This window comes from Prionailurus bengalensis, chromosome B1 (genome assembly GCF_016509475.1).
Source record: "Prionailurus bengalensis isolate Pbe53 chromosome B1, Fcat_Pben_1.1_paternal_pri, whole genome shotgun sequence".
Taxonomy (NCBI): Eukaryota; Metazoa; Chordata; class Mammalia; order Carnivora; family Felidae; genus Prionailurus; species Prionailurus bengalensis.
This window is the reverse complement of record NC_057344.1, coordinates 135,195,625-135,223,488: the sequence shown is the minus strand read 5'-3', so window position 1 is coordinate 135,223,488 and position 27,864 is coordinate 135,195,625. Positions and strand designations below refer to the sequence as shown.

Genomic DNA, 27,864 nt, shown 5'->3' with positions numbered 1-27,864 from the left:
GGACATATTAAAATCTTCTGTGGAAAATATTTTCAGTGATAAAAAACAAATATAAGTATAGATGAGGAAGAGCATCACTAAGAGAACTTGAAAATACATGTCTTTAAATAAAAGAAACCCTGTATGGAATGAAGTGGCTACATTCCCTCTCTGATTGTAATTTAGACTCCCCGCTCCTACAGAGAAGCTTAAAATGCAATGGTTCAATGCTGGATTCATAACTTTGGACATGTAAAGTGAAACTCACTTGACAAGGTCAAATATTTTAAATAAACTTAATAAATCTGGGAGTAGAGAGCGGAACAAGGAAATGATAGGGCTGTCACTCAAACTTTCAAACTGAAAGATGTCTTCCGTCGTCCTCAGCTCCCACATTCAAATCCATCATCAGAAAGACAACTCAGACTCTATAAACAGAATGTGATGCTGTAATGGGCCAGAAGCATGACTTTGGAGAGAGAGAGGCCAAGAACCTTCCTTCTGAGCTTTATAAAAAGCTCCTCTAAGCCTTAGTATTTTTAGTTATAATATTTATAGCACCTACCTGCTCTTCTTTTGTTTTTTGTTTTTGTTCTCAGCCATTTTACCTACAGATAGAGTAGTAAATGAGAGTGATTTCAGAGTAGGAAATGAGAATGATTTCTGGAATCTGAGGAAAAGCAATTGCCATCTGTTATTTAGCATAATTTTACTGAAGACTTTGCTCCCTTTCTATAAGGAATGTTGGCTCTTCCAAGATGCATTGGCTAGTGCGGGATTAGCCTTTAGGTATTTATATTTAAATTAGTTTATTTGTAAAAGTATAATCATGGATGCAATTCACTTATTTACTTTTAATTAAAAAATGTTTAGTCCACCAAGGACTGGAGGATCCACTTTCAAGATGACTCACAAACATGGCTGGTAAGTTGGCGCTGGCTGTTGGCTAAGAGCTCAGCTGGGATTAAAGATTTGGGGACCTTGATTCTTTTCCACCCAGGCCTCTCCATGTGCCCAGGGTTTCCTCACAACCGGGAGGCTGGCATCCAAAGGCAAGCATCTCCACATACAAGGAGAAAGCCAGGCAGAGTTTGCATTGCCTTTATGACAAAGTCTCTGGGGTTAAATAGCATCACTTCTACTGTACCTCATCAATTAAGGCAGTCACAAAGGCCTGCCCTGGTTCAAGAGAGGGGCAAGAGTATGTGGGACCAGAATCATCGTTGTGGCTGTTTTTAGAAAATACAACCTCCCACATTGACTTTGTCACACACTAAATTCCTAAGCAGATTTGGATCTATTTCGGGTTTTGTTCGTTTAATCTGTCTATTGCTATATACCAGTACCATAGTGTTTTAACTGTTGAGACTTTATAATATGGTCTGTTATCTGATAGAGCTCTTCTCCCCTCATTACTCCTCTCTTCCAGAGATCTCTTGGATATTTTTGCTTGTTTTTATTCTTTTATCGTACTACTAATTTTTAAATTAGCTTGTCTGATTAAGAAGCTGTTGGTACTTTTATTGTGATAACATTGTACTTATAAAGTAATTTAAGGAACACGGACACTGCTTTAATGACAGAACTTCCCATCCAAAATCATGGGAATACCTTTGTTCAAGTATTTGAAATGTATAATAAATACATTTGTTCAAGGAAAAAAAATGTTTAATGTTTATTTTTGAGAGAGAGATAGAGTGTGAGCAGGGAAGGGACAGAGAGAGAGGGAGACACACAATCCGAAGCAGGCTCCAGGCTCTGAGCTGTCAGCACAGAGCCCAGTGTGGGGCTCATACTCACAAATCATGAGATCATGACCTGAGCCAAGGTCGGACACTTAATCCACTGAGCCACCCAGGCGCCCCTGGATGTACTTTAATCCTAACAATTAATCAGGATTTATGTATCTGGAAAAACAGTACACGGACCATAAACCATTTTTATTTTTGCAGTGAAATCTATTGAAGCCTTGGAAGATAGGTCCTTAAAGAAATAAGAATCAGTCTCACTTAGTCATTTAATCTTTGGGATTAAAGTAGAGACTGAAAATACATACATACATACATACATGAATACATTCATAAATGATAGATAGATAGATAGATAGATAAGGTTTACCAATTAATTCTCCTGATAAGGGACCTTAGCATTTCTACCAATATCTGATTTATAGAGAAGACTCAACCATCTGTAAGTAAATAATTACCTCTGGAAATTTAAGTGACTATTTTTCCCCTCTGCCAAGGAAAATGCTATTGGACTACAAGTTCCTGCTATCAGTTTTTACTAAAGGGACACAAATTAATTACAAATTTACTGAAGGATGATGGATTCCGAATAAATGTCCATAATATACTCTAAAATCAAATACAATTTTTAAGATTATATACTACCAGCCCGTCAGTTTCAATTATCACAGTGACAATGATATATTTACAAATATGAACACATGCATACTTATTGATTAATACATAGAAATAGGAATTATATATATGTATATTATATAAGCGTACTGCCATTAAACTTCTACATAGTTTCTCAAAGTACCACATTTTCTCTGTGAAGGAAAAAATATGATATTTAAAAATCTTAGTTGTCAATGGAGAAATACAGCAAATATGTATTTGGGGATTGTGTTATACAAAAGGGCCAAAGGGCAAAATGTAGGAAAAAGATACAGTTTCTGTCCTATTGCACTGGACCACTGCCACCTCACACCTCTTATCAATATAAAGGCAATATTTGAAGCTCAATGTTCCTTATATCAACAAGGTTGCAGTTAAAGGTCTAAATTGTAAAATTAATGGGAAATAACAGGGATATAAAATGTGCTGATATTCCATATGTGGATCAGGATAATCATCTCCACTGGTCAGGGGCTAACTGAAAATGTGTGATTAAAGCTGCATCATTTAACACAACAGTTGTTTAGGAGCTCTAAGAAATGTGCCTTAGGACATGAGTGATGTTTCCAGAAACCAAGTAAAATCATCATTTGAGACCCACAGATCCAGTGTCCTTTGTGTTATTCAGGAAGTCTGTTATTTTTCATCAATACCCTGGATGATTTCACTTAAAATGATGGATACTTAAAATCAATCCTCTGGATGATTTTACCCATTTTCCTTCACACCATCAGCCTCATGACCACAAAACTCTTCTATCTAGTCTGCGCTTAAAGATGGTTAGCTGGGTCTGTGTAGCCACGTTACAAATTTAAAAACTAATATTTAACACTTGTATAAATATTGTGAATAATCTTGGTTAACTGAATCTCAGAATGAAGGCTATGACCAAAATTGTTCCGATATTTCTTTGCTAGGTTCAGTTATGGAAGAGTAGTAAAGTCGTTTTTTAAATCCTATGTTTGTAACTGTAATGTGAATCTAATATGCACAATCTGCTAATAACACAGTTGTTACAATCAGCCATCTTCCTGGGTTATGTAAGTTGACCTTTTGCAATTTTCTACAGGTAGAAAAGAGTAACATTAAGTCTACCTTCCATGTTAAAGTCATGAAAATATCAGACTTAAGGCAATTTCTTGTATCTCACTTGTTTTAACTTTGTGAGTCCTGTGAGATACTAATAAATCCCCATTTTATAGATGTGTAAACCAAGGTTATAGAGACTGAAAATTAAATACAGTCATTGATAAAACACAATGGTAAATCCAATTATCCTAAGGCATAAGTACATTTGTAACTATAGTGACTGAACATGATAATAGAAGGCATCTTAAAGCATCTGCAATTGAATCGATAATATTTAAATGTGCAAATATTTTACAGAATTCAAAGAATTTACTCACTTAAATCCTTCCTAATAATAATTAGCAATAAACAGATATTCAATATCTTTCCATCATGTTGCTGAACATTGCCAAGTTTCCATCTCTTTTGTTCTGGTACATTTACAAATATTCCATAACCTTTCCCAGCCATTTAGGGGGGGAAAAATGTGCTATTAGTTCAAGGGTGATTAAATCAGCATGTGCATGGAATAACTCCAATTCATCACTAAGATGAGAAAAGCTGTTAAAAGCATCAGTGACTCAATAGTGTCTTTTTCTTTAATAAAAATGAGCACATTAAAAAGAGGACTTACAGTAAGCCATTATTTAAGTACTTAAAGGCTATTATTATTTGAAGAAGTTTCCATGGACAGTGATTGCTCTACTAATATGGGTTGACTTGACATTTTATATATATAATTGGTAATAATATTAAAAAATATATATATAATTGGTATATTATATATCATTACATTATAATATTATATCATATTCAATTAAGATAAATGAATCCATTGGATTAATATGTATGTATTATATATATATATTTTATATTATAATATAAATTATATATTGGTTATATATTCATTATGTGTATAAATATATGGATATATATCCAAGTTAACACAGATTAATACACTGGATTATTTCCAGGGCATCTTATAACTACAATTATTTTAACTTTAATTTAACTCTAATTGGAATTTCATAAAAATTTAGTTAACATAAAATGTGTCATCTTATTTCTACATATTTAATTTTCTACACACAAGTTTTTTACAAAAAGCCACCCAAAGTCTATGCTTTTGTCAGTATTAAGCTTTCATCTTTGATATAAATATCTTATAAAAGATCACCTTGCAAAATTGTATTGGGATTGCTTACAAGTTTTTATATGCAGATGACAAAGAGAACAAGCCCAAGAAGGAAAAGAATATGGTTTTCCTTCCTGGCATTTACACTGTACAATCAGCTCTTTCCAGTTAAAGAGCAGACCAGCCTTGGCAAGTCTTCTCTGCTTAAGTTTGGTTGCTGACTTTTGCCACCACTTTGTCAGTTTGAATCATCTTTGCAGAAAGAAATATAGAAAACAGAAATGTTTTTTGGCTGGGCAAGCAACAGCAGGATGGAAGCGAGAGAAGATAGTGAGCTCTCTGCTGTTGATTTGTTCCTATGTACTTTTTTTGTTCTGGAGCGGGTAGTAGAAACAAAAAAATCCATAGAAACTCTTCTGATTGGAAAAATATTCTGAAAGGATTTTCTCATCTAACTCCTGACCACTGTTGTTAAAAAAGCAGCTTATAGATTACAATTCCCCACCTAGAAAGCTACAGAGGACTTATTTGTTCAGCAAATCGAGCAGCAGAATCATTGTTTCTTTCTTCTTTTTATTTTAAATTTATTGAGGTGGGGCACCTGGATGGCTCAGGCAGTTAAGCATCTGACTTTGGCTGAGGTCATGATCTCATGGTTGGGTTCGTGAGTTCGAGCCCCAGGCTCTGTGCTGACAGCTCAGAGCCTGGAGCCTGCTTCAGATTCTGTGTCTCCCTCTCTCTGCCCCTCCTCCACTCATGCTCCATCTCTCTCTCTCTCTCTCTCTCTCTCTCTCTCTCTCTCTCAAAAATAAATAAACATTAAAATTTTTTTAATAAAATTCGTTGAGGTATAGTTGACATACAATATTATGAGTTTTAAGGTATACAACATAGTGATTCTACATTTGTGTATGTTGAAAAATAGTCACACTATAAGCCCAGTTAACCATCTGTCACGTTACAAAGCTAATACAATGTTATTGACTATATTCCCCATGCTGTACATTACATCCCCATGACTTACTTACTTTATAAATGGAAGTCTGTGCTTCTTAATCCCCCTCTCACATTTTGCCCATCCCTCAACCCTCCTTTCTTCTAGCAATCACCAATCTGTTCTCTGTATCAGTGAATCCAGGTTTTGTTTTGTTTGTTTTGTTTATTAGATTCCACATGAAGTGCAAAAATCATGAAGTACTTGTCTTTGAATTCAGTTTGCTAATATTTGGTTTGAGGATTTTTGCATCTATGTTCATCAAGAATACTGGCCTGTAATTTTCTTTTTTTGTGGTGTCCTAGTGTGGTTTTGGTATCAGAATGATTCTGTCTTCATAAAATGAATTTGGAAGATTTCCCTCATCTTCAATTTTTTGGAAGAGAATGGCAAGGATAGGTATTAAATCTTTGTTAAGTAGAATTCACTAATGAAGCTGTCTTGTGCTGGACTTTTGTTTGTTAGGAGGTTTTTGATTGCTGATTCAATCGCTTTTACTAGTAATCAGTCTCTTCAGATATCTTAGTCTTAAAAGTTTATAAATTTCTAGGAATCTATCCATTACTTCTAGGTTGTTGGCATTTAATTTGTTCATAATAGTCTCTTTTGACCCTTTGTGGTATCAGTTGTAACTTCTCCTTCATTTCTGATTTTATTTACTTGATCCCTCTTTTTATCTTGATCAATCTGGCTAAAGGCTTGTCAATTTTGTTCATCTTTTCAAAGAACCAGTTCTTAGTTTCATTGATCTTTTCTATTATTATTTTAGTCTCTATTTCATTTATTTCCACTCTGATCTTTATTATTTCTGTCCTTCCACTAACTTTGGGCTTCATGTGTTTTCCTTATTCTAGTTCCTTTAGGTGCAAAGTTAAATTGTTTACTTGAGATTTCTCTTGTGTCTTTTTTTTTTTAATGTTTATTTATTTTTGAGAGAGAGAGAGAGAGAGAGAGAGGGAGAGAGAGAGAGAGAAAGAGAGAGTATGCACAAGTGGGTGAGAAGCAGAGAGAAAGGAAGAGAATCCCAAGCAGGTTCTTCACTGTCAGCACATAGCCCCAATACCAGGCTCCATCTCACAAACCTTGAGCTCATGAGCCGAGCTGAAATCAAGAGCCAGACACTTAATCTACTGAGCTACCCAGGCTCTCCCTCTTGTGTCTTTAGGTAAATGCTATGAACTTTTCTCTCAGAACTGTTTTTGCTGCATCTTCTAGATTTTGGTATGTTTTCTTTTGTCTCTAGGTTTCTTTTTAATTTATCATGTTGTTCTATCTCTTTATATCTGTCGTTTTTACAGTATTCTTCTTATAATTGATTTTTAGTTTCATATCATTGTGGTCAGAAAAGATGCTTGATATGATTCAGTCTTCTTGAATTTATTGAGACTTGTTTTGTGACCTAATATGTGATCTATTCTGGGGAATGTTCCACATGCACTTGAGAAGAATATGTATCCTGTTGCTTTTGGATGGAATGATTTATAAATATGTTAAGTCCATCTGGTCTAATATATCATTTAAGGCCTATGTTTCCTTATTGATTTTCTATCTGGATGATCCATCCATTGATAGAAGTTGATTGTTAAAATACCCTACATATTGTATTGCTTTCAGTTTCTGCCTTTAGGTCTGGTAGTATTTGCTTTACATATTTAGGTGCTCCAATGTCAGTTGCATATGTATTTACACCTGTTTTATCTTCTTATTGGAGTGACCCCTTTTATCATTAGGTAATGCTCTCCTTCTGCCTCTTTTATTATAGTCTGTTTTAAAGTCTATTTTGTCTAATATAAGTATAGCTACCCCAACTTTAATTTTGTTTCCATTTGAATGAAACGTCATTTTCTATCCTTTCACTGTCAGTCTGTGTGTCCTTACATCTGGAGTCTCTTATAGGCAGTATATAAATGTGTCTTTTTTAAAAAATCCATTCACCCCCTCTATGTCTTTTAATTGGAGAATTTAGTCCATTTACATTTGAAATCATTACTGATAGGTATGTGCTTATTGCCATTTTGTTTGTTGTTTTCTGGCTACTTTTGTAGTTCTCTCTTTTTTCCCTGGTGGCTGGATGACTTTCTTTAATGTTTTATTTAGATTCCTTTCTTATTTTCTTTTTTATATTTACTATAAGTCTTTGCTTTGTGCTCACATATAACAGCCTATTGATATAACAGTCTATTTTTAAGTCAGTAGCAACTTAAATTGTACACATTCCAAAACTCTACACTTTTACTCCCTTGACAATTTATATTTTTGATGTCACATTTTATATCTTTTTATTGGATGTGTCATCTTTTATTGTATGTAGTTTTAGTTAATTTTACTACTTTTGTCTTCTGACCTCTTTAAGTAGATTTATAAGTGATTAACTTACTACCTTTTCTATATATTTACCTTTTCCAGTGAAATTTTCACTTTGATATGTTTTCTTGTTATTAATTTTTGCCTTGTTTTTCAGCTTAAAGAAGTCCCTTTAATATTTCTAAGGCTAGTTTGGTAGTAGCTAATTCCTTTAGCTTTTGCTTGTCTAAAAAACTCCTTATCTCTTCTTCAAATCTGAATAATAATCTTTCCAGGTAGCATATTTTTGGTTGAAAGTTTTTTTTGCTTTCAGCACTTTGAATATATTGTGCCACTCCCTTCTGACCTGAAAAGTTTCTGTTGAGAAATCTGCTAACAGCCTTATAGAATTTCGTTGTATGATACAGTTTTTCTCTTGATGCTTTTAAGATTCTCTCTTTAAGTTTTGACAGTTTAATTATAGTATGACTTGGAATTATAATTCTCTTGGCTTCCTGGTCCTGGATGTCTGTTTCCCTCCCCGGGTGAAGAAGTTTTCAGACAATATTTCTTTAAATAAGCTTTCTGCCCCTTTCTCTCTCTCTTCTTCTGGGACCCCTACAATGGGAATGCGATTCTGCCTGATGTCGCCCAGAGGTCCCTTAAATTATCTTCATTTATTGTTTTTCTTTTTGCCTCTCATTCTGGATGAGTCTATTGCTTTATCTTCTATGTTGCTGATCCATTCTTCTACTTTATCCAGTCTGCTGTTGACCCCCCTCCACCACCCCCAGCATATTTTTCAGTTCAGGCATTGTATTCTTCAGCTTTGTGACTTCTGTTTGGTACTTTCTTATATTTTCTACCTCTTTGTTAAAGTTCTTACTATGTTCATCCATTCTTCTCCCGAGTTCAGTGAGCATCTTTAATAACCATTACTTTCAATTCTTTATGAGGTATATTACTTATCTCTGTATCATTGAGGTCTTTTTCTGAAGCTTTGTTTTGTTTCATTTAGAACATATTTCTGTTTCCCTATTTTGTTTGACTCTCTGTGTTTCTATGTATCTGACAAAACAGCTACTTCTTTCAGTCTTTATCCTTCTTATTCAAACTTTCCCTAGCTTTTGGGTTTCTTGAACCTTTGTAATTGTCTAAACTGCCCGATATATTCTTGATATAGCCCCTAGTTGAGGGTGTGCTAAGACTTTTCAGTGATCCAAGAAGAAGAATCTCATTTAGCACCTGGTTTCAGGCTGATGGGAGCCAGACCCTCAGGCAGCAGCTTTTAAAGTCTGCAAATATATACAGTCCTCTGGGACTGCATTTATAATACCTGTTGGCCTTTAGACCAGGAGATCTGGAGGTGTCCCTGGGTGAGTTGCAATTGGGACTCCAGAAAAACTTATAAGCTCCTTTCTGGGAAGTCTCATCAAACTGAGCTATCTATAGTCAAGGAAGTAGGCAAGGATGATGTATCCTTGCTTATGTTCCCTAGGAGCACCTCCTAGACCTCTAGATGTGTGGGAAACTGGAAGCCTGTCCATCAGGCTGAAGCTCCAGGCTAAGTAAATAGGTCTTTTTCATAGGAAGATTGGACTTGTGTTTCAGTCAGCTGTGTACCTCCCTGGGGGTGGTGGCCTGTCAAGAGGTGTCTTTCTGATTGTTACAGTTCCATGGAGTTCTGGAATGCCAGTTCTCTTGGCCACCAGGGTCGGGTGGTCAAGGGATGTCCCCTGTGTAGATTACACATGGCCTCTGGCTTTAACAAGGCAGCTGAAGAGTGTACTAGGCAGGGTATGCCTGCTAGCTTCAGAAAGGCAGCAAGAAAATGTCTTGTTTATGCATGCCTGCAGGCTTCAATGATGCAGCAAGAGAGAACCCTGTCAGTGCAGGCACTAGCTTTAGGCTGAGAGCGGAAAGATGTCATAACTGCTTGTACTTGTCCACGCCAGCCAGGGAATAGGGAAGAGTTACAACTACCTGTGCTCTCCAGTTTCAGCAAGTGCTATAACTGCTTACCCCAAACTGTCCCAGCAATGCCATGATGCCATTTCCAAGCTCACCTGCTTGTGCTAGCAGGCTGTGTGAAGAGTATAACGATGGCATCTGTTAATGCTTCTGTCTCCAAGGAGGATCTCAACTGTCCTCCACTCCTCCAGCCAATGACCTCAAATCAGCAAATGATTCTCCTTCACATATAATCTAGGTATTTTTCAAACTGCTGTTTATTCACTTGGTCGTGGCAAGAGCAAAACCACACATGAGCCTTCCAGGAGGGGAACATCAGTTTCCTATGGCACTCTGAGATCCCCAGACATCAGCCCCATTGGTGCTCCAAACCAGACATTCTGAGGACTCATCATTCTGGTGCACATCTCAAGGGCTAGGGTGCCCAATGTGGGACACAAGCCCTTTGCTCCTTTGGGATATGTGCCTATCTGGTGAGATCCCTCACCATTGTATGTTGCTGCACTGGGGGTGGGATTTTTACAAGATTGTTTCTCTGCCTCTCCTACCATTCTCAATGTGGTCCTTTTACCCTTTGTTGTGGAGAAGAGTTCATCTAGTTTTCAGATCTTTTCCATATGAAATGATCCATATGTAGGTGTAGACTTGGGAGTCTACGGGAGGAGGCCAGTTCAGGACATTGCTACACTGCCATATTGGACCCTGCTCAATCATTGTTTCTTTCTGTTACAATAGATTATCTTTTTTTCTCAGAGGTAGAAAGGAAATTTTCATTTATTCCCAAATATTTTGTATTAGATTTTATTTAATGATTCTCAATAATGACACTGTTGGTCCATCATCCATGGTGAATGATAGCATAGTAGTGATTAATTCCTTTTGAAGATATTTTGCTATTGCCTGTGTTCCCCTGATAGTAAATAAGCAATGAGGCAATTCAAAGAGAGGAAAGAAAGTATAGGAACCCAATAATAATTTAAAGTAATTGAAACAGTAGAAATGAGAATCCATTTCAAACATAAGTACCAATATGCCAACATTTACACTTGAAAAGTAAAATCCTTCTTACACAAACACACAAAATTTTATGGTGACACATGCAAACAAAAATTGATTCCTCCATGTTTTATTCCTAATTATAAATAAAATAAAGCAAAACAAATGAATCATCTGTTTCAGATTGTCTGCCCCACATCCCAGGATCCCCAGATATGCCCAGTTTCCAATATCTCCCAGTCACTACACTCAGAATTGTATGAGACATTCAAAACACACAAATTTGCATTTTCATGGACAGAGAAAAGGTCTGTGGATTTTAGACACATGTCTGAAAATGGATGTGTGTTTGATGTAGGGGATAGGTGGATAAACTCACCAGTGACAAAAGGCAATAAGAAGGAAATTAAAAGGCTGTGGAGAGGACACATTAATACAACAATAGATACTCAAGAGAAATAAAACATTATAGACATGAGTTATGATAAATAAAGATATCTCAAAGCTAGGTTGAGGAAGAGGGACAAGGAAGGGACAACTATATTCATGTCTAGAAAGGAATGTGCCAGAATTGTGGTGTCCTGTACAGATGGTAGAGTAGCGAATTGGAAGATGAGGAAGAAGAGGATGCCATCCTATTTCTATCCCTTCATCTTGGTCTTTGCTAGCTTTATTTCCCTCAGCTGTAACCCAAAAACTAATAATAATCCCAGGAAGCTCCAAGGCTAACATTTTGGAATTCAGGTGTCTTTTCTGACAAATTTGCTGATAAATTTATGGTAAAACTGGATTAAAAATGTTACTCAAGGACACATCATTTATTGAAATCTATTTCAGCTAGTATACCTAAGAACTAAGATGATTTCTGTCCTGTACAAGGAGAAATAGAGGCTCAAAATGCCCAAAGAAATTTTTCGTGGATTTTCAAATCTTTCTGGTACAGTCTGCTAACTTCTTGAGAAAAATGGTGTTTTGGGTCTATTTTTAAATCATTAAGGTCTATCAGCTTCCTTTCACTAGTGCCCTTACTTTCTGTGGCTGTTTTATTTAATGGAAAATAAAACAATCCCAATTAGTATTTCAGCATCTGAACTGAGAAATGTAGGAAAACTTTCTCATGTTCTATAATCTTCCTTTTAAGAAAGGTAGCCAGAAATTCCTCTGTTTTCTCCATCTCCTCTCTTCCTTCATAAGATTTTTTTTTCTTTTTGTCTTATTTCCTATTTCATTTTGAAAGTTGTTCATAAATGCGGTGATATCCCAAATGGGATTCCCACTCCCCAGGTAGTATACAAGACATCTAATAGAATGCAGAAAATATAAACATATATTGTAATGTAGAAAGGAAATTAAAATTACTAATATTTAATAAACAAATTAATACTGGTCTCTCCCAAACACAATTTATCCCCTGTCCCCTAGCAGCTGGTTACATATTACCTAGGGTAAAAAAATTTTTAAAGGAAAATGGAAATTTCATGGTTTGAGGGGGATTGACAGAGGCACCCTAAATTCCTTCCACTGAAAACATTATAGTTCGGTGTGCCTGCTCTAGGAGATTTATCTTTACTATACCAACGGTATTTGTGTTGCTGCCACAACAAACCACCACAAACTTAATTGTTTAAACAACACAAATTTATTACCTGACAGTTCTGCAGATCAGAAGTCCTTACATGGGCCTCACCAGGCTAGTCAAGATGTTAGCAGACTGGTTCTTTTCTGGAGGTGCTAGAGGAGAATTTGTTTCCTTGCTCAATTGGGTTTGTTGTGAGACTCCAATTCCCTGTGGTTACATGACTCTAATGCAGCCTTCTATTTTTCTTACTGATTGGCAGCTGATAGCAATTCCCAGCTTCTAGGAGCCAGACCATTTCTTGGCTCATGACCTTCTTCCTCTAGCTTTAAAGCCAGCAACAATAAGCAAGCCTCTCACATGTCTTAAATCTCTTATCTCTCTTTTCCCATTGCATCTCTCTGACCCACTCTTCTGCCTTTCTTTTCCACTTTTTAAGAACTCATGTGATTAAATTGATCTCTCTGAATATTTCAGGATAATCTCCCCATTTTAAGGCCTTAACCTTAATCACATCTGCAGAGTCCCTCTTGCCATGTCAGATAACATATTCATTGTTTCTGAGGATTAGAGTCTGGGCATCTTTGGGGGACCATTACTGTGCCTATCATGCCATGAAATTACTTTGTGCCACAAAGAGATTCAACTCATGCCTGCAGCATAATTAATAAATAATAAAAACTGAAAATAAGAATTCCTTTAGCTGTTTAAATGTTTGAAATGAAAGGTTTGGTCCATTGTTAAAAATATTTAACTGTTCCATTTTTCAAATTGCAGAAACAATTAATGATTGACATTAGGTAATTACTAAGCAAATTTCAATAAAGGCTTTGATATATTTGATAAATGGGATTTAAATGCTAGTAAATGATTTAGTGAGTGCACCAACCATTCACAGCTGCCATTTACATTGACTAAGAATTGAGAATGAACTTAAAACCAGTTATCAAAATGAAGTAAATGTTTAAAACTTATGTCCACAGAAAACCTGTACATGGATGTTTAAAGCAGTTTTATTTATAATTGCCAAAACCTGAAAGCAACCAAGATGTCCTAAAGTAGGTGAAAGAATAACCTGTGGCATACCTAGACAAGGAATTATTCAGTGATAAAAAGAAATGAGCTATCAATCTATGAAAAGACATGAAGGAATTTTAAGTGCATATTACTAAGTGAAAGATGCCAATTTAAAAAGGCTATATTCTGTTTGATTCCGACTATATGACATTCTGGAAAAGGCAAATCTATGGAAAGAGTGAAAAGATCAATGGTTGCCAGGAGTTGGGAGTAAGAGACGGATGAACAGGTGGAGTATATAGGATTTTTAGAGCGGTGGAAATACTCTATATGATACCATAATAATGGATACATAACATTTTACATTTGTTTAAATCCATAGAATATACAACACCAAGAATAAATCCTAATGTAAGCTATGGGCTTTGGTGATTATGATGTATCAATGTAGGGTCATCATCTGTAATAAATATACCACTTTTGCTGGGGATGTTGATAATGGAGGAGGCTATGCATGTGTGGGGGCAGGAGGAACATGGCAAATCTCTGTACCTTCTTTTCAATTTTTCTCTAAGATGTTTTGCTCTAAAAAAAGTATTAAAAATAAAAAATGAAGTGAATCAGATTTTGAAATTGTTTTATGAAATATAAAATGAAGGTGTAATGAACACTACCACATTGTTGTCATCATAATTACATTATATCAAATGAGTGAAGAAAATTTGTAAAGTAAAATCTGTTTTTAAATAAAATTGATTTCATCTTTATCTCATCTTTTAAAAGTATGCTTCTAAATGGGCATTACTAATGTAGCAGTAATTTATATAACAAATAAGTATATTGATCTAAGTAAATATCCTCAATAAATAAATAAATAAATAAATAAATAAGTACATACATACATACATACATACATATTTATAGTACATGTCCTAAATTTTTACTTATGAGTTATCAAATTGAAAATTATTATACTAATAAGTTCATACTAAATACATTTGGTGGCTACATTACAAGTCAAAACTACATAGAATAAATGCTTATCAATCTGATATCATCACTTTTGCAAAAATTTTACAGAACAGTTAATAAGATTTTGATTTGTCACCATTTCAATTTGCCACTGAAAAATGTCATTAAAGAATGGTTACTAAGGATGCCCAGAATTTTTCCACTTTGGAAACATTCAACAAACATTTTAAAAATACCACTTTTTCTAATAGGTAACTGAATTTTAAACATAGAACTTTAAAAGTCACAGGAACATTTGACATATAATTTATACTTATTTAGAATGCAGGGAATTTTATTTGCTGGTTATCTTAACACGTATTTCTTGCTGCTAAAACATCCAAAGAAAATTTTCCAATGCATTAGCAATAGCTAGAAAACCTCCAGTTTTCTTGGTTTCTCCACGGTTGTGGTATAATGGACATTTTTTTGTGAGTAGAAAAACTAGTCACAAGCAAAATCGTAAATGTTTTTAGCACACGGGCAATGAGTTACAATAATGCTTATAATTTTACTTTTATTTGATAGAAAGTATTCTTCCATTCTCAAATCATGCTATATTTATTTATGTTTATTTGTGTGCATGTTTATGATTAGTTGACATACACAGCATTGTTCCCTTTAAAAATACAGGTGAAATAAGTCAGAGAGAGAAAGATAAATAGCATGATTCCACTTATATATGGAATCCAAAAAACAAAACAAAGAGACAAACAAACCAAAAAACATACTCTTTTTAAAATTTATTTATTTAAATTCAAGTTAGTTACTGTGTAGTATTGGTTTTAGGAGTAGAACCCAGTGATTCATCACTTACATAAAATACCCAGTGCTCGTCCTAACAAGAGCCCTCCTTAATGCCCATCACCCATTTAGAGCATTCTCCCACCCACCTCTCCTCCAGCAACTCTCAGTTTGGTCTCTGTATTTAAGAGTCTCTTATGGTTTGCCTTCCTCTGTGCCAAAAAACAGAATCTTAAATACAGAGAACAAACTAGTGATTGCCAGAAAGGTAATGGATGAGGGGATAAGTGAAATAGATAAAGGGGATTAAGAAGTACAAACCTCCAGTTATAAAATAAAGAAGTCACAGAGATGAAAAGTATAGCATAGGGAATACAGTCAATAAGATTGTAGTAATGTTGCTTGGTGATGGATGGTGACTACTTTTCATGGTGAGCACTGAGTAATGTATAGAATTGTTGAATATGTTGCACACATGAAACTAATATAACACTGTATGTCAATTATACTTCAATCAATCAATCAATAAGCAAACAAATAAATAAATAAATGTTAAATCCATTCCACTTACCAAACTATTCCCTGAGCCCCAGAGCCAATAGGCTTTAAATTCTGGTAGCGCTTGAGAACTGTGAAGGTTGAGTCTCCCACTTCCACACTGTAGAATTGGTTGTCAACTTTGCTTTTGCTCATGTTGTAATGTTTGGCAATATATGACACATCCACTTGTTTATCGAAACCCTATGAAAAGAACAATAAAAATGTGAGACAAGCGAGCAACCAGAATGATCATGAGCTGTAGAAAAGCCTGTTCTTTTAATGATTACTAATTCATAGTCATCTATCATCATTATATAAACCTGCATTTCATATGCAAAATATGTATTAGTCTATGTAAAATAACCTGGAGTAAAAGAACTTAGAAAAAATACATTAAAAATATTTGTTTTTGGTATTAAAACTAATAATAATAAAATAATCTTAGGTCTACATAATCTTTTTTGAAATGTTTCATTAAAACCATTTAATTATTGGACCGCCTGGGTAGCTCAGTCAGTTAAGCGTGGAACTTCCGCTCAGGTCATGATCTCACTGTTCCTGAGTTCAAGTCCCGTATTGGGCACTGTGTTGACAGTTCAGAGCCTGGAACCTCCTTTAGATTCTGTGTCTCCCTCTCTCTCTGCCTCTCCCCCACTCACACTCTTTCTCTCTCTCCATCAAAAATAAAATAAGCATTAAAAAATTAAAAAAAAACATTTAATTATCTATGAAGCAAACATCTACCAAACATATATTGGGCCCATGTACTATGCTAGAAACTTCAGAGGTGATTCCTGATCATCCATTATAAGAGACAAGATAAAAGATAGAAGATTGTATCTATATCCCTTTTCAAAAAGAAGTGAGATACAGAATAATGTGTAGTTTTAATTTTTTAATTAGGTAAACTTGAATTAAATGGTGTTGACTTCATTTGTTCTCAATAATGCCCAAAATGTTATTATCCTTCATTAAACACTGAACAATTTTAATCCAAATTAACAGTATTCTAAAATGACACATGACATCTTTTTATTCTTTACAAGCTTAGATTTAAATATGTTGATTGTTGTATGTTTTGTTTATCTTTAAGACAAGTCCTACTATTTATTACATTTAGCAATGGAAGAATTTGTCCTTGTAATTTGAATTATAATTTGTGAATATAATATAAATATCCATTATCCATGATTATTGTTTACCCATAAATATTTTTTTACCATAAATGAATTTATACTGCATTTTGTGACATTAAATAATTTCAACTCTGTAGCTGGAAAGGGCCTTACAAAATATCGTCTAGACTATTTCTTGTGACACACACTGGTGGATGCCTACCCAATAGTCATCCCCTCTCCTTCTTGCTTGATTTTGTTCAGGTTTTGAGCACTCTCATATTCTGTAGCCTCCTCCCCATACCCAGAATTGAAAACTGAATAATTCTCTTTAGAGGTGACATTGACCCTTAGTGGTATTTGGGTGATTTGTGGGCATGTTTTCGTATACCATAAGATAGAAAATGTGCCTTGTACTTGGTTGGCTTATTGAATAATGCTAGTTGTCCTGCAATGAGTGGGACATTCAGGAATAATTTCTTATACAATGAATAGTTTCTTACATACCTTAGACTTTTGAGTTATGCCAAAGGTTTAATTACTAAACAAACAAAACCAAAACCCTGCCTTCAATGTTCTGAGCCTAGAATCTAAACTAAAGGATCTTTGTATGGTTTTAACACACATTGACTTCTGAAAACCTGATTCTCACATAATTTGAAGGAAGATTTAGACCTCCTTTGTCTCTGAACCTCTGGTTGGTCATAATACCACTGTCCTTAGAGATTTTAAAATAAAAATTTCATTTCTAAATCTAAAAAAATTGAAATATAAGTACAAACTAATTTGCCCCTGCATGCTCTTGGAAAGGGAGCCAGACACTACAAGTAATGTAAATGAGGAGACGACAGTGCAGACTGCATTGGCATGAGTGGCAAAACCTACGAATCTAGAACAATCTTATGCTAGCATCTTACAAGCCCAGACTAAAAGCAGAATGCAACTCACAGGCACCCGCCTATGACTGGAAGACATATGGTGGCACCATTCCAGTAGAAATGCACACAGACTTCAAAGAACAGAGTGGACTATAGATGAGGAATCCAGGTTGTTTAAACTGAAAATTGAAAATTCAGGTAATTTATGAATACAATAAGGAGAGGTCTGAAATTCAGGAGACAGTCCAGGAAGCATGGAACAGGAAATTAAACAAGACTATTAAAAATCAGGGCATTGTAAATTTATTCAAGAAGACAAAAATGGGATTTAGAATTTAAACAATGAGTGTGAACAACAGCAAAAACCAGAACATTAATATTTAAGCAATCCTTGATGTTAACCACAGTATCAGGAACTTCTCTCCATACTACAGTCCATTTCTACTCTAGGCTTTTTGGGTATCTCAGCAGACTAACCACTATTAAGGCCTTCCCCCTCCCCCCCTACCTGGCGTTGAAAGGTAAAAAAATAACTGCTGCTAGACTAACAAATGAATTCATTTGTCAAGGTTAATTTGGGATGAAGGAAGTGCCTTAACTTCATTTGTGTGTTCTGGCCCTTTTTTACATCCTTTAATGTCCTCATTTCTGACCACCCACAAAATTCTCAGCACAAACTAGCTTCATCAAACCTACATTATCCATTTCTATATCCCCCACTTACTCTCTTCACTTCTGAAATGTCACTTGTTCCAACTACACTGCATATATATACTAATCTTAAGGAATATTTTATGTTCCAGATACTTGACTTAATGCTGTATCTTGGTACCACCCCACTCCTTCCGACTTGCCTATGGCTTTTCTAGCTCAGTTTTCAGACTAACCCTAAGAGATATTCTACTCAACATTTACAATCATTTAATCTAACAAATACTGATGATATACATATTATGTGCCAAATGCTGGGGTTGGCCCTGGAAAAACAACAAAAAGAGAAGGTCTCTGTCTAGATGGAGGCAGTCAAGTAAGCAAGTAGTTAAAATATGGATGATATATTCTATAGCAGAATAAAGAAAAGGTGCTGGAAGCAAACAAGGAGTAGCAACTAATTGCTTGCATTCATTCATTTTCATTAATTCATTCATTTACTATGTATAATAAAAACAACTGCTAGATGCCAACCCACAGGTATAAATTGGTAATTCTTGAGAGGAAACATGATCAGTGTTTTCCCTGGACCTCCCTTCTAACTGGTTTTCAAATGTGAATGAGCACCTGAGGAGCTTGACCAAAGGCAAATCACTGTCATACCGCATTGGAGATTTGGATGTAGACCACCACATAAATCCTGATAATCTGAGGATTAGATTGCCAGGCAATCCAGGTGGTTCTGACTTGAGGAACTTGAGATTTGAGAATCTGACTTTGAGAAAGACAGCATTACAGCAGTCATTCTCAAGATATGCTTCCTGGAGCATCAGTATCAGCATCACCTAGAAACCTGTTAGAAATGCAAATGCTCACTCCCACCTCACACCTATTGAATCAGAAACTCTGTGGTCAAGGCCCAACAATCTGTCTCATTAAGCCCTCGAGGTATTCTGATGCATGTTGAGAACCATACAGTATAGTGGAAGGATCACCTGAAGACTTTGAATCCGAACTTATACTTCTGCCTGACATATTTGAAAAGTAAAATGAGATTTCTGCATCTGCGTCAGGGAACACATTTTGTGTATTTATGTATTGCCAAATTACATTGCTCCTGGCACACAAATGGGAAACCAGAGTCCTAATTATGACAAGGATTACCCCTCATCTCATGTTGAAATATTTGAAAGAACCTCACTGACCCAAACTCAAAGTCTCGGTATTAAGAAAGGTCAACAGTTGGCCAAGTGCTATAATGGACTATATCATTTCATCTCAGCAATTATTCACAGTCCTGAGAAGCACCCTGTCATTTTTCCCAGTGTATGTCTGTCACAGAACTTTTTATAGGATGGGGAAGCTATATATAGTCTTGGCAGTTTCATAAAAATGGTTAAAACAATCACAGAGTGTATACCAGCAGCAAGATTTCAGTAAGAAGAGTATGATTCCCAGTCAAAAAGTGACAAATAAAAGCTATCTAGTGCCTTGACACATTTTGTAAAATAAAAATTACTTCATGATCTTTTTTCTCCATTTTAAGCATATAATTTCTCACAATGACATTGAAAATCATTTTTAATTAATTAATTAATTAATTAATTTTTAATATGAAATTTATTGTCAAATTGGTTTCCATACAACACCCAGTGCTCATCCCAACAGGTGCCCTCCTCAATGTCCATCACCCACTTTCCCCTCCATCCCACTCCCCCATCAACCCTCAGTTTGTTCTCAGTTTTTAAGATCTTTTATGGTTTGCCTCCCTCCCTCTCTAAATTTTTTTTTCCCTTACCCTCCCCATGGTCTTCTGTTAAGTTTCTCAGAATCCACATAAGAGTGAAAACATATGGTATCTGTCTTTCTCTGTATGACTTATTTCACTTAGCATAACACTCTCCAGTTCCATCCACGTTGCTACAAAAGGCCATATTTCATTCTTTTTCATTGCCAAGTGGTATTCTATTGTGTGTATAAACCACAATTTCTTTATCCATTCATCAGTTGATGGACATTTAGGCTCTTTCCATAATTTGGCTATTGTTGAAAGTGCTGCTATAAACATTGGGGTACAAGTGCCCTATGCATCAGCACTCCTTTATCCCTTGGGTAAATTCCTAGCAGTGCTATTGCTGGGTCATAGGGTAGATCTATTTTTAATTTGTTGAGGAACCTCCACACTGTTTCCAGAGTGGCTGCACCAGTTTGCATTCCCACCAACACTGCAAGAGGGTTCCTGTTTCTCCACATCCTCTCCAGCATCTATAGTCTCCTGATTTGTTCATTTTAGCCACTCTGGTGTGAGGTGATATCTCAGTGTGGTTTTGATTTGTATTTCCCTGATGATGAGTGACACTGAGCATCATTTCATGTGTCTGTTGGCCATCTGGATGTCTTCTTTAGAGAAGTGTCTATTCATGTCTTCTGCCCATTTCTTCACTGGATTACTTGTTTTTCAGGTGTGGAGTTTGGTGAGTTCTTTATAGATTTTGGATACTAGCCTTTTGTCTGATATGTCATTTGCAAATATCTTTTCCCATTCCATCAGTTGCCTTTTAGTTTTGTTAATTGTTTCCTTTGCAGTGCAGAAACTTTTTATCTTCATGAGGTCCCAATAGTTCATTTCTGCTTTTAATTCCCTTGCCTTTGGAGATGTGTCAAGTAAGAAATTACTGCGGCTGAGGTCAAAGAGGTTTTTTCCTGCTTTCTCTTCTAGGGTTTTGATGGTGTCCTGTCTCACATTCAGGTCCTTTATCCATTTTGAGTTTATTTTTGTGAATGGTGTAAGATAGTGGTCTAGTTTCATTCTTCTGCATGTTGCTGTCCAGTTCTCCCAGCACCATTTGCTAAAGAGAATGTCTTTAATCCATTGGATGTTCTTTCCTGCTTTGTCCAAGATTAGTTGGCCATATTTTTGTGGGTCCAATTCTGGGTACTCTCTTCTATTCCATTGGTCTATGTGTCTGTTTGTGTGCCAATACCATGCTGTCTTGCTGATTATAGCTTTGTAGTAGAGGCTAAAGTCTGGGATTGTGATGCCTCCTGCTTTGGTCTTCTTCAATATTACTTTGAATATTCGGGGTCTTTTGTGGCTCCATACAAATTTTAGGATTGCTTTCTCTGGCTTCAAGAAGAATGCTGGTGCAATTTTGATTGGGATTGCATTGAATGTGTAGATTGTTTTGGGTAGTATTGACTTTTTTTTTAAATTTTTTTTTCAACGTTTTTATTTATTTTTTGGGACAGAGAGAGACAAAGCATGAACGGGGGAGGGGCAGAGAGAGAGGGAGACACAGAATCGGAAACAGGCTCCAGGCTCTGAGCCATCAGCCCAGAGCCTGACGCGGGGCTCGAACTCACGGACCGCGAGATCGTGACCTGGCTGAAGTCGGTCGCTTAACCGACTGCGCCACCCAGGCGCCCCAGTATTGACTTTTAACAATATTTATTCTTCCAATCCATGAGCACAGAATGTTTTTCCATTTCTTTGTATCTTCTTCAATTACCTTCATAAGCTTTCTATAGTTTCCAGCATACAGATCTTTTACATCTTTGGTTAGGTTTATTCCTAGGTATTTTATGATTCTTGGTGCAATTGTGAATGGGATCAGTTTCTTTATTTGTCTTTCTGTTGCTTCATTATTAGTGTATAAGAATGTAACTGATTTCTGTACATTGATTTTGTATCCTGCGACATTGCTGAATTCATCTATCAGTTCTAGCAAACTTTTGGTGGAGTCTATTGGGTATTCCATGTATAATATCACGTCATCTGCAAAAAGTGAAAGCTTGACTTCATCTGCCAGTTTTGATGCCTTTGATTTCCTTTTGTTGTCTGATTGCTGATGCTAGAACTTCCAACACTATGTTAAACAACAGCGGTGAGAGTGGACATCTCTGTCGTGTTCCTGATCTCAGGGGGAAAGCTCTCAGTTTTTCCCCATTGAGGATGATATCAGCTGTGGGCTTTTCATAAATGGCTTTTATGATGTTTAAGTAAGTTCCTTCTATCCCGACTTTCTCGAGGGTTTTTATTAAGAAAGGCTTTTGAATTTTGTCAAGTGCTTTTTCTGCATCGATTCACAGGATCATATGGTTCTTATCTTTTCTTTTATTAATGTGATGTATCACATTGATTGATTTGCTTTTGAATTTTGTCAAGTGCTTTTTCTGCATCGATTCACAGGATCATATGGTTCTTATCTTTTCTTTTATTAATGTGATGTATCACATTGATTGATTTGTGAATGTTGAGCCAGCCCTGCAGCCCAGCAATGAATCCCACTTGATCATGGTGAATAATTCTTTTTATATGCTGTTGAATTCAATTTGCTAGTATCTTATTGAGAATTTTTGCATCCATATTCATCATGGATATTGGCCTCTTTTTTTTAGTTCTCTTTTTTTGCTGGGTCTCTGTCTGGTTTGGGAATCAAAGTAATGCTGGCTTTATAGAATGAGTCTGGAAGTTTTACCTTCCCTTTACATTTTTTGGAACAGCTTGAGAAGATAGGTATTATCCCTGCTTTAAATGTCTGGTAGAGTTCCCCTGGGAAGCCATCTGGTCCTGGACTCTTATTTGTTGGGAGATTTTTGATAACTAATTCCATTTCTTTGCTGGTTATGGGTCTGTTCCAGTTTTCTATTTCTTCATGTTTGAGTTTTGGAAGTGTGTGGGTGCTTAGGAATTTGTTCATTTCTTCCAGGTTGTCCAGTTTGTTGGCATATAATTTTTCATAGTATTCCCTGATAATTGCTTGTATTTCTGAGGGATTGGTTGTCATAATTCCATTTTCATTCATGATTTTATCTATTTGGGTCATCTCCCTTTTCTTTTGAGAAGCCTGGCTAGAGGTTTATCAATTTTGTTTCTTTTTTTCAAAAAACCAACTCTTGGTTTCATTGATCTGCTCTACAGTTTTTTTAGATTCTATATTGTTTATTTCTGCTCTGACCTTTATTACTTCTCTTCTTCTGCTGGGTTTGGGGTGTCTTTGCTGTTCTGCTTCTATTTCCTTTAGGTGTGCTGTTAGATTTTGTATTGGGGATTCTTCTTGTTTCTTGAGATAGGCCTGGATTGCAATGCATTTTCTTCTCAGGACTGCCTTCGCTGCATCCCAAAGGGTTTGGATTGTTGTATTTTCATTTTCATTTGTTTTCATAAATTTTTTAATTTCTTCTCTAATTGCCTGGTTGACCCATTCATTCTTTAGTAGGGTGTTCTTTAACCTCCATGCTTTAGGAGGTTTTCCAGACTTTTTCCTGTGGTTGATTTCAAGTTTCATAGCATTGTGGTCTGAAAGTGTGCATGCTATGATCTCAATTCTTTTATACTTATGAAGGGCTGTTTTGTGACACAGTATGTAATCTCTCTTGGAGAATGTTCCGTGTGCACTCGAGAAGAAAGTATATTCTGTGACTTTGGGATGCAGAGTTCTAAATATATCTGTCAAGTCTATATGATCCAATGTATCATTCAGGGCCCTTGTTTCTTTATTGATTCTGTGTCTAGATGATCTATCCATTGTTGTAAGTGGAGTATTAAAGTCCCTTGCAATTACCACATTTTTATAAATAAGGTAGCTTATGTTTGTGACTAATTGTTTTATATATTTGGGGGCTCCTGTATTCGGCTCATAGACATTTATAATTGTTAGCTCTTCCTGATGGATAGACCCTATAGTTATTATATAATGGCCTTCTTCACCTCTTGTTACAGCCTTTAATTTAAAGTCTAGTTTGTCTGATATAACTATGGCTACTCCAGCTTTTTTTTGACTTCCAGTAGCATGATAGATAGTTCTCCATCCCCTCACATTCAATCTGAAGGTGTCCTCAGGTCTAAAATGAGTTTCTTGTAGACAACAAATAGATGGGTCTTGTTTTTTTATCCATTCTGATACCCTATATCATTTTTTTGGCGCATTTAGTCCATTTACATTCAGTGTCATTATTGAAAGATCTGGGTTTAGAGTCATTGTGATGTCTGTAGGCTTCATGCCTGTAGGGATGTCTCTGGTACCTTGTGGTCCTTGCAACATTTCACTCACAGAATCCTCCTTAGGATCTCTTGTAGGGCTGGTTTAGTGGTGATGAATTCCTTCAGTTTTTGTTTGTTTGGGAAAACCTTTATCTTTCCTTCTATTCTGAATGACAGACTTGCTGGATAAAGGATTCTCAGCTCCATATTTTTTCTGTTCATCACATTGAAGATTTCCTGCCATTCCTTTCTAGCCTTCCAAGTTTTGGTAGATAGATCTGTCACTAGTCTAATCGGTCTCCCTTTATATGTTAGAGCGTGTTTATCCCTACCTGCTTTCAGAATTTTCTCTTTATCCTTGTATTTTGCCAGTTTCACTATTATATAATGTGCTGAAAATGGATTCAAGTTACGTCTGAAGGGAGTTCTCTGTGCCTCTTGGGTTTCAATGCCTTTTTCCTTCCCCAGATCAGGGAAGTTCTCAGCTATGATTTGTTCAAGTACACCTTCAGCCTTCAGCCCCTTTCTCTCTCTCTTCTTCTTCTGGAATTCCTATGATACATAGGAATTATGATACATATATTGTTCCATTTGATTGCATCACTTAGTTCTCTAATTCTCCCCTCATACTCCTGGATTTTTTTTATCTCTCTTCTTCTCAGCTTCTTCTTGTTCCATAATTTTATCTTCTAATTCACCTATTGTCTCCTCTGCCTCTTCAATCTGTGCTATGGCCACCTCCATTTTATTTTACATCTCATTTATAGCATTTTTTAGTTCCTCATGACCATTTTTCTAGTCCCTTGATCTCTGTAGCAATAGATTCTCTGCTGTCCTCTATGCTTTTTTCAAGCCCAGCAATTAATTTTATGACAATTATTCTAAATTCTTATTCTGTTATATTGCTCAAATCGGTGTTGATCAATTCATTAACTGTCTCTACTTCCTGGAGTTTCTTTTGAGGAAAATTCTTCCATTTCATAATTTTGGGTAGTCCCTGTGGTAGCTAAACTGCAGGGAACTTCCCCTGTGCTGTCCGGAGAAACTTGTGTTGGTGGGCAGGGCCGCAGTCCAACCCGATGTCTGCCCCCAGCCCACCGCTGGGGCCACAGTCAGACTGGTGTTTACCTTATCTTCCCCTCTCCCAGGGGCAGGCCTCACTGTGGAGTGGTGTGGCCCCTGTCTGGGAAACTTGGACACTTCCAGTATTGTGGTGCTCCTTCCATGGGATCTGGCCAAGAGCATATTAGAAGGGTTGGATCCCCAAGGTGCACAGGGGCAGGAGAGGTAGGCTTAGCTCGATTTACCATTGGTGGTCCCCTGTGGGAGGGGCCCTGCAGCACCAGGAGGGAGGCTAACTGTTGGAGGGATGGATCCACAGAAGCACAGAATTGGGCGTTTGCAAAGTACAAGCAAGTTCGGTGACAGGAATTGGTTCCTCTTGGAATTTTGGCTGGTGGATGGGAGAGGGAAATGGTGCTTGCCAGTGCCTTTGTTCCCCCACTGAGCTTTGTCCTTCCAGGGCTCAACAACTCTCTCTCCTCCTGGTGTCCTCTCTCCCTCCCTGCTCTCTGAGAACAGAGCTGTTGACTTTTAACATTCCAGATGTTAAGTCCCGCTGGCTGTCAGAACTCACGGAGTCCAGCCTCTCTGCTTTTGCAAGCCAGACTTCAGGGGCCCTGCCTTTCCCAGCAGGCTGCTCCTCCACCGCCCCAGCTCCCTCCCACCAGTCCATGTAGCACACACTGCTTCTCTGCCCTCTTGTCTACCCTCAGCCTCTTCTATGGGCCTCTTGTCTATGCTTGGCTCCGGAGAGTCCATTCTGCTAGTCTTCTGGTGGTTTTCTGGGTTATTTAGGTAGATGTGGGTGGAATCTAAGCGATCATCAGGACAAGGTGAGCCCAGTGTCCTCCTACACCGCCATCTTCAAAAATTATCATTACAAAGCTTGTGAATTCACACACACACACACACACAATTTACTTTCAAGTATTCTCTTTATACCTAACTTTTAATTAAACTTCATATAAAATCTAAAAGTTAGAAAACACATCCTTGAAAGTACCTCAAATAATTGGGAAAAGCTATTTTAATTATTAAACAGTAAGACAGAGAGATAACGACACTGGAAATTTTCTTGGATTGATGTTGTAACCAAAATTTTGATGGCAAATATGTTGTGTTGAAAAGCTTCTGCCAGATTTCATCTGTGCCCCAAGTTTACAAATCCAAATTGAAACTCAAAAAGCTCAGAACATATTTAATACAGTATATTTTATCCTCAATTTCCATGCAGTTTTTTCATGATTATAAAGTTCAAATATAAACTTTCTCTTTAAAATGTTCCTATGAAAGTATGCCATTAAGTGTACTGTAAAAAATTATCAATGCTAAAATATATTTTCCCAGTTCAGGTCACTGGGAGCTGATAAGCTGAATCCAGGAAGGGAAGAAACAAAATTTCACACTGGGAGGGCATGACCAGACAATAAAGATTCTGAAGTTTCAAAATGGATCAGAACTACTTAAGGGACTTGTAAGAGATGGATTGCTGAGCCTCACTGAAAGCCACACTGGGGTATGGCTAACAGTCTGTATTTTTAACAAATTCCTCACTTAAAGAACCACTATTTTATTTTATTTTATTTAATACAATTTGTTGTCGAATTGGCTTACATATAACACCCAGTGCTCATCCCAACAAATGCCCTCCTCAATGCCCATCACCCATGTTCCCCTCCCCCCACCCATCCCCCATCCACCCTCAGTTTATTCTCTGGATTTAAGAGTCTCTTATGGTTTGCCTCCCTCCCTCTCTGTAACTATTTTTTCCTCTCCCCTTCTTCCATGGTCTTCTGTTTAAGTTTCACAAGATACACATATGAAGTGAAAACATAGAATATCTGTCCTTTTCTGACTGACTTATTTCACTCAGCATAATACCTTCCATTTGTTGCTGCAAATGGAAGGATTTCATTCTTCTCTTTGCCAAGTTGTATTCCATTGTATATATAAACCACATATTCTTTATGCATTCATCAGTTGATGGATACTTAGGCTGTTTCCATGATTTAGCTATTGATAAAAGCACTGCTATAAACATTGGGGTACATGTGCCCCTATGCATTAACACTCCTGTATTCCTGTAGCAAAATTCTTAGTAGTGCTATTGCTGGATCACAGGGTAGATCTATTTTTAATTTTTTGAGGAACCTCCCCACTGTGCTCCAGAGCAGCTGCACCAGTTTGCATTCCCACCAACAGTTCAAGAGGGTTCCCATTCCCACCAACAGTTCAAGAGGGTTCCCAGTTCAAGAGGGTTCAAGAGGATGTGGGTCCCCACATCCTCAACAGCATCTGTAGTTTCCTGATTTTTTTTATTTGAGCCACTCTGGTGTGAGGTGGTCTCTCAGTGTGGCTTGGATTTGAATTTCCCTGATAATGAGTGACACTGAGCATCATTTCATGTGTCTGTTGGCCATCTGGATGTCTTCTTCGGAAAAGTGTCTATTCACGTC

At 36.6% G+C, this 27,864-nt stretch overlaps 1 protein-coding gene across 7 annotated transcripts in view; it reads right to left on the bottom strand.

Annotated features, from left to right (window-relative positions):
• The window catches only part of MAPK10 (mitogen-activated protein kinase 10), a 316,049-nt gene that overhangs the window by 123,531 nt on the left and 164,654 nt on the right, over positions 1 to 27,864 (bottom strand). For all 7 annotated transcript variants that reach the window (XM_043572253.1, XM_043572259.1, XM_043572254.1 and 4 more), the window contains one exon: positions 15,751 to 15,920. In XM_043572253.1, coding sequence (XP_043428188.1) covers positions 15,751 to 15,920 — 170 coding nt within the window. The remainder of the gene's footprint in view (positions 1 to 15,750; positions 15,921 to 27,864) is intronic.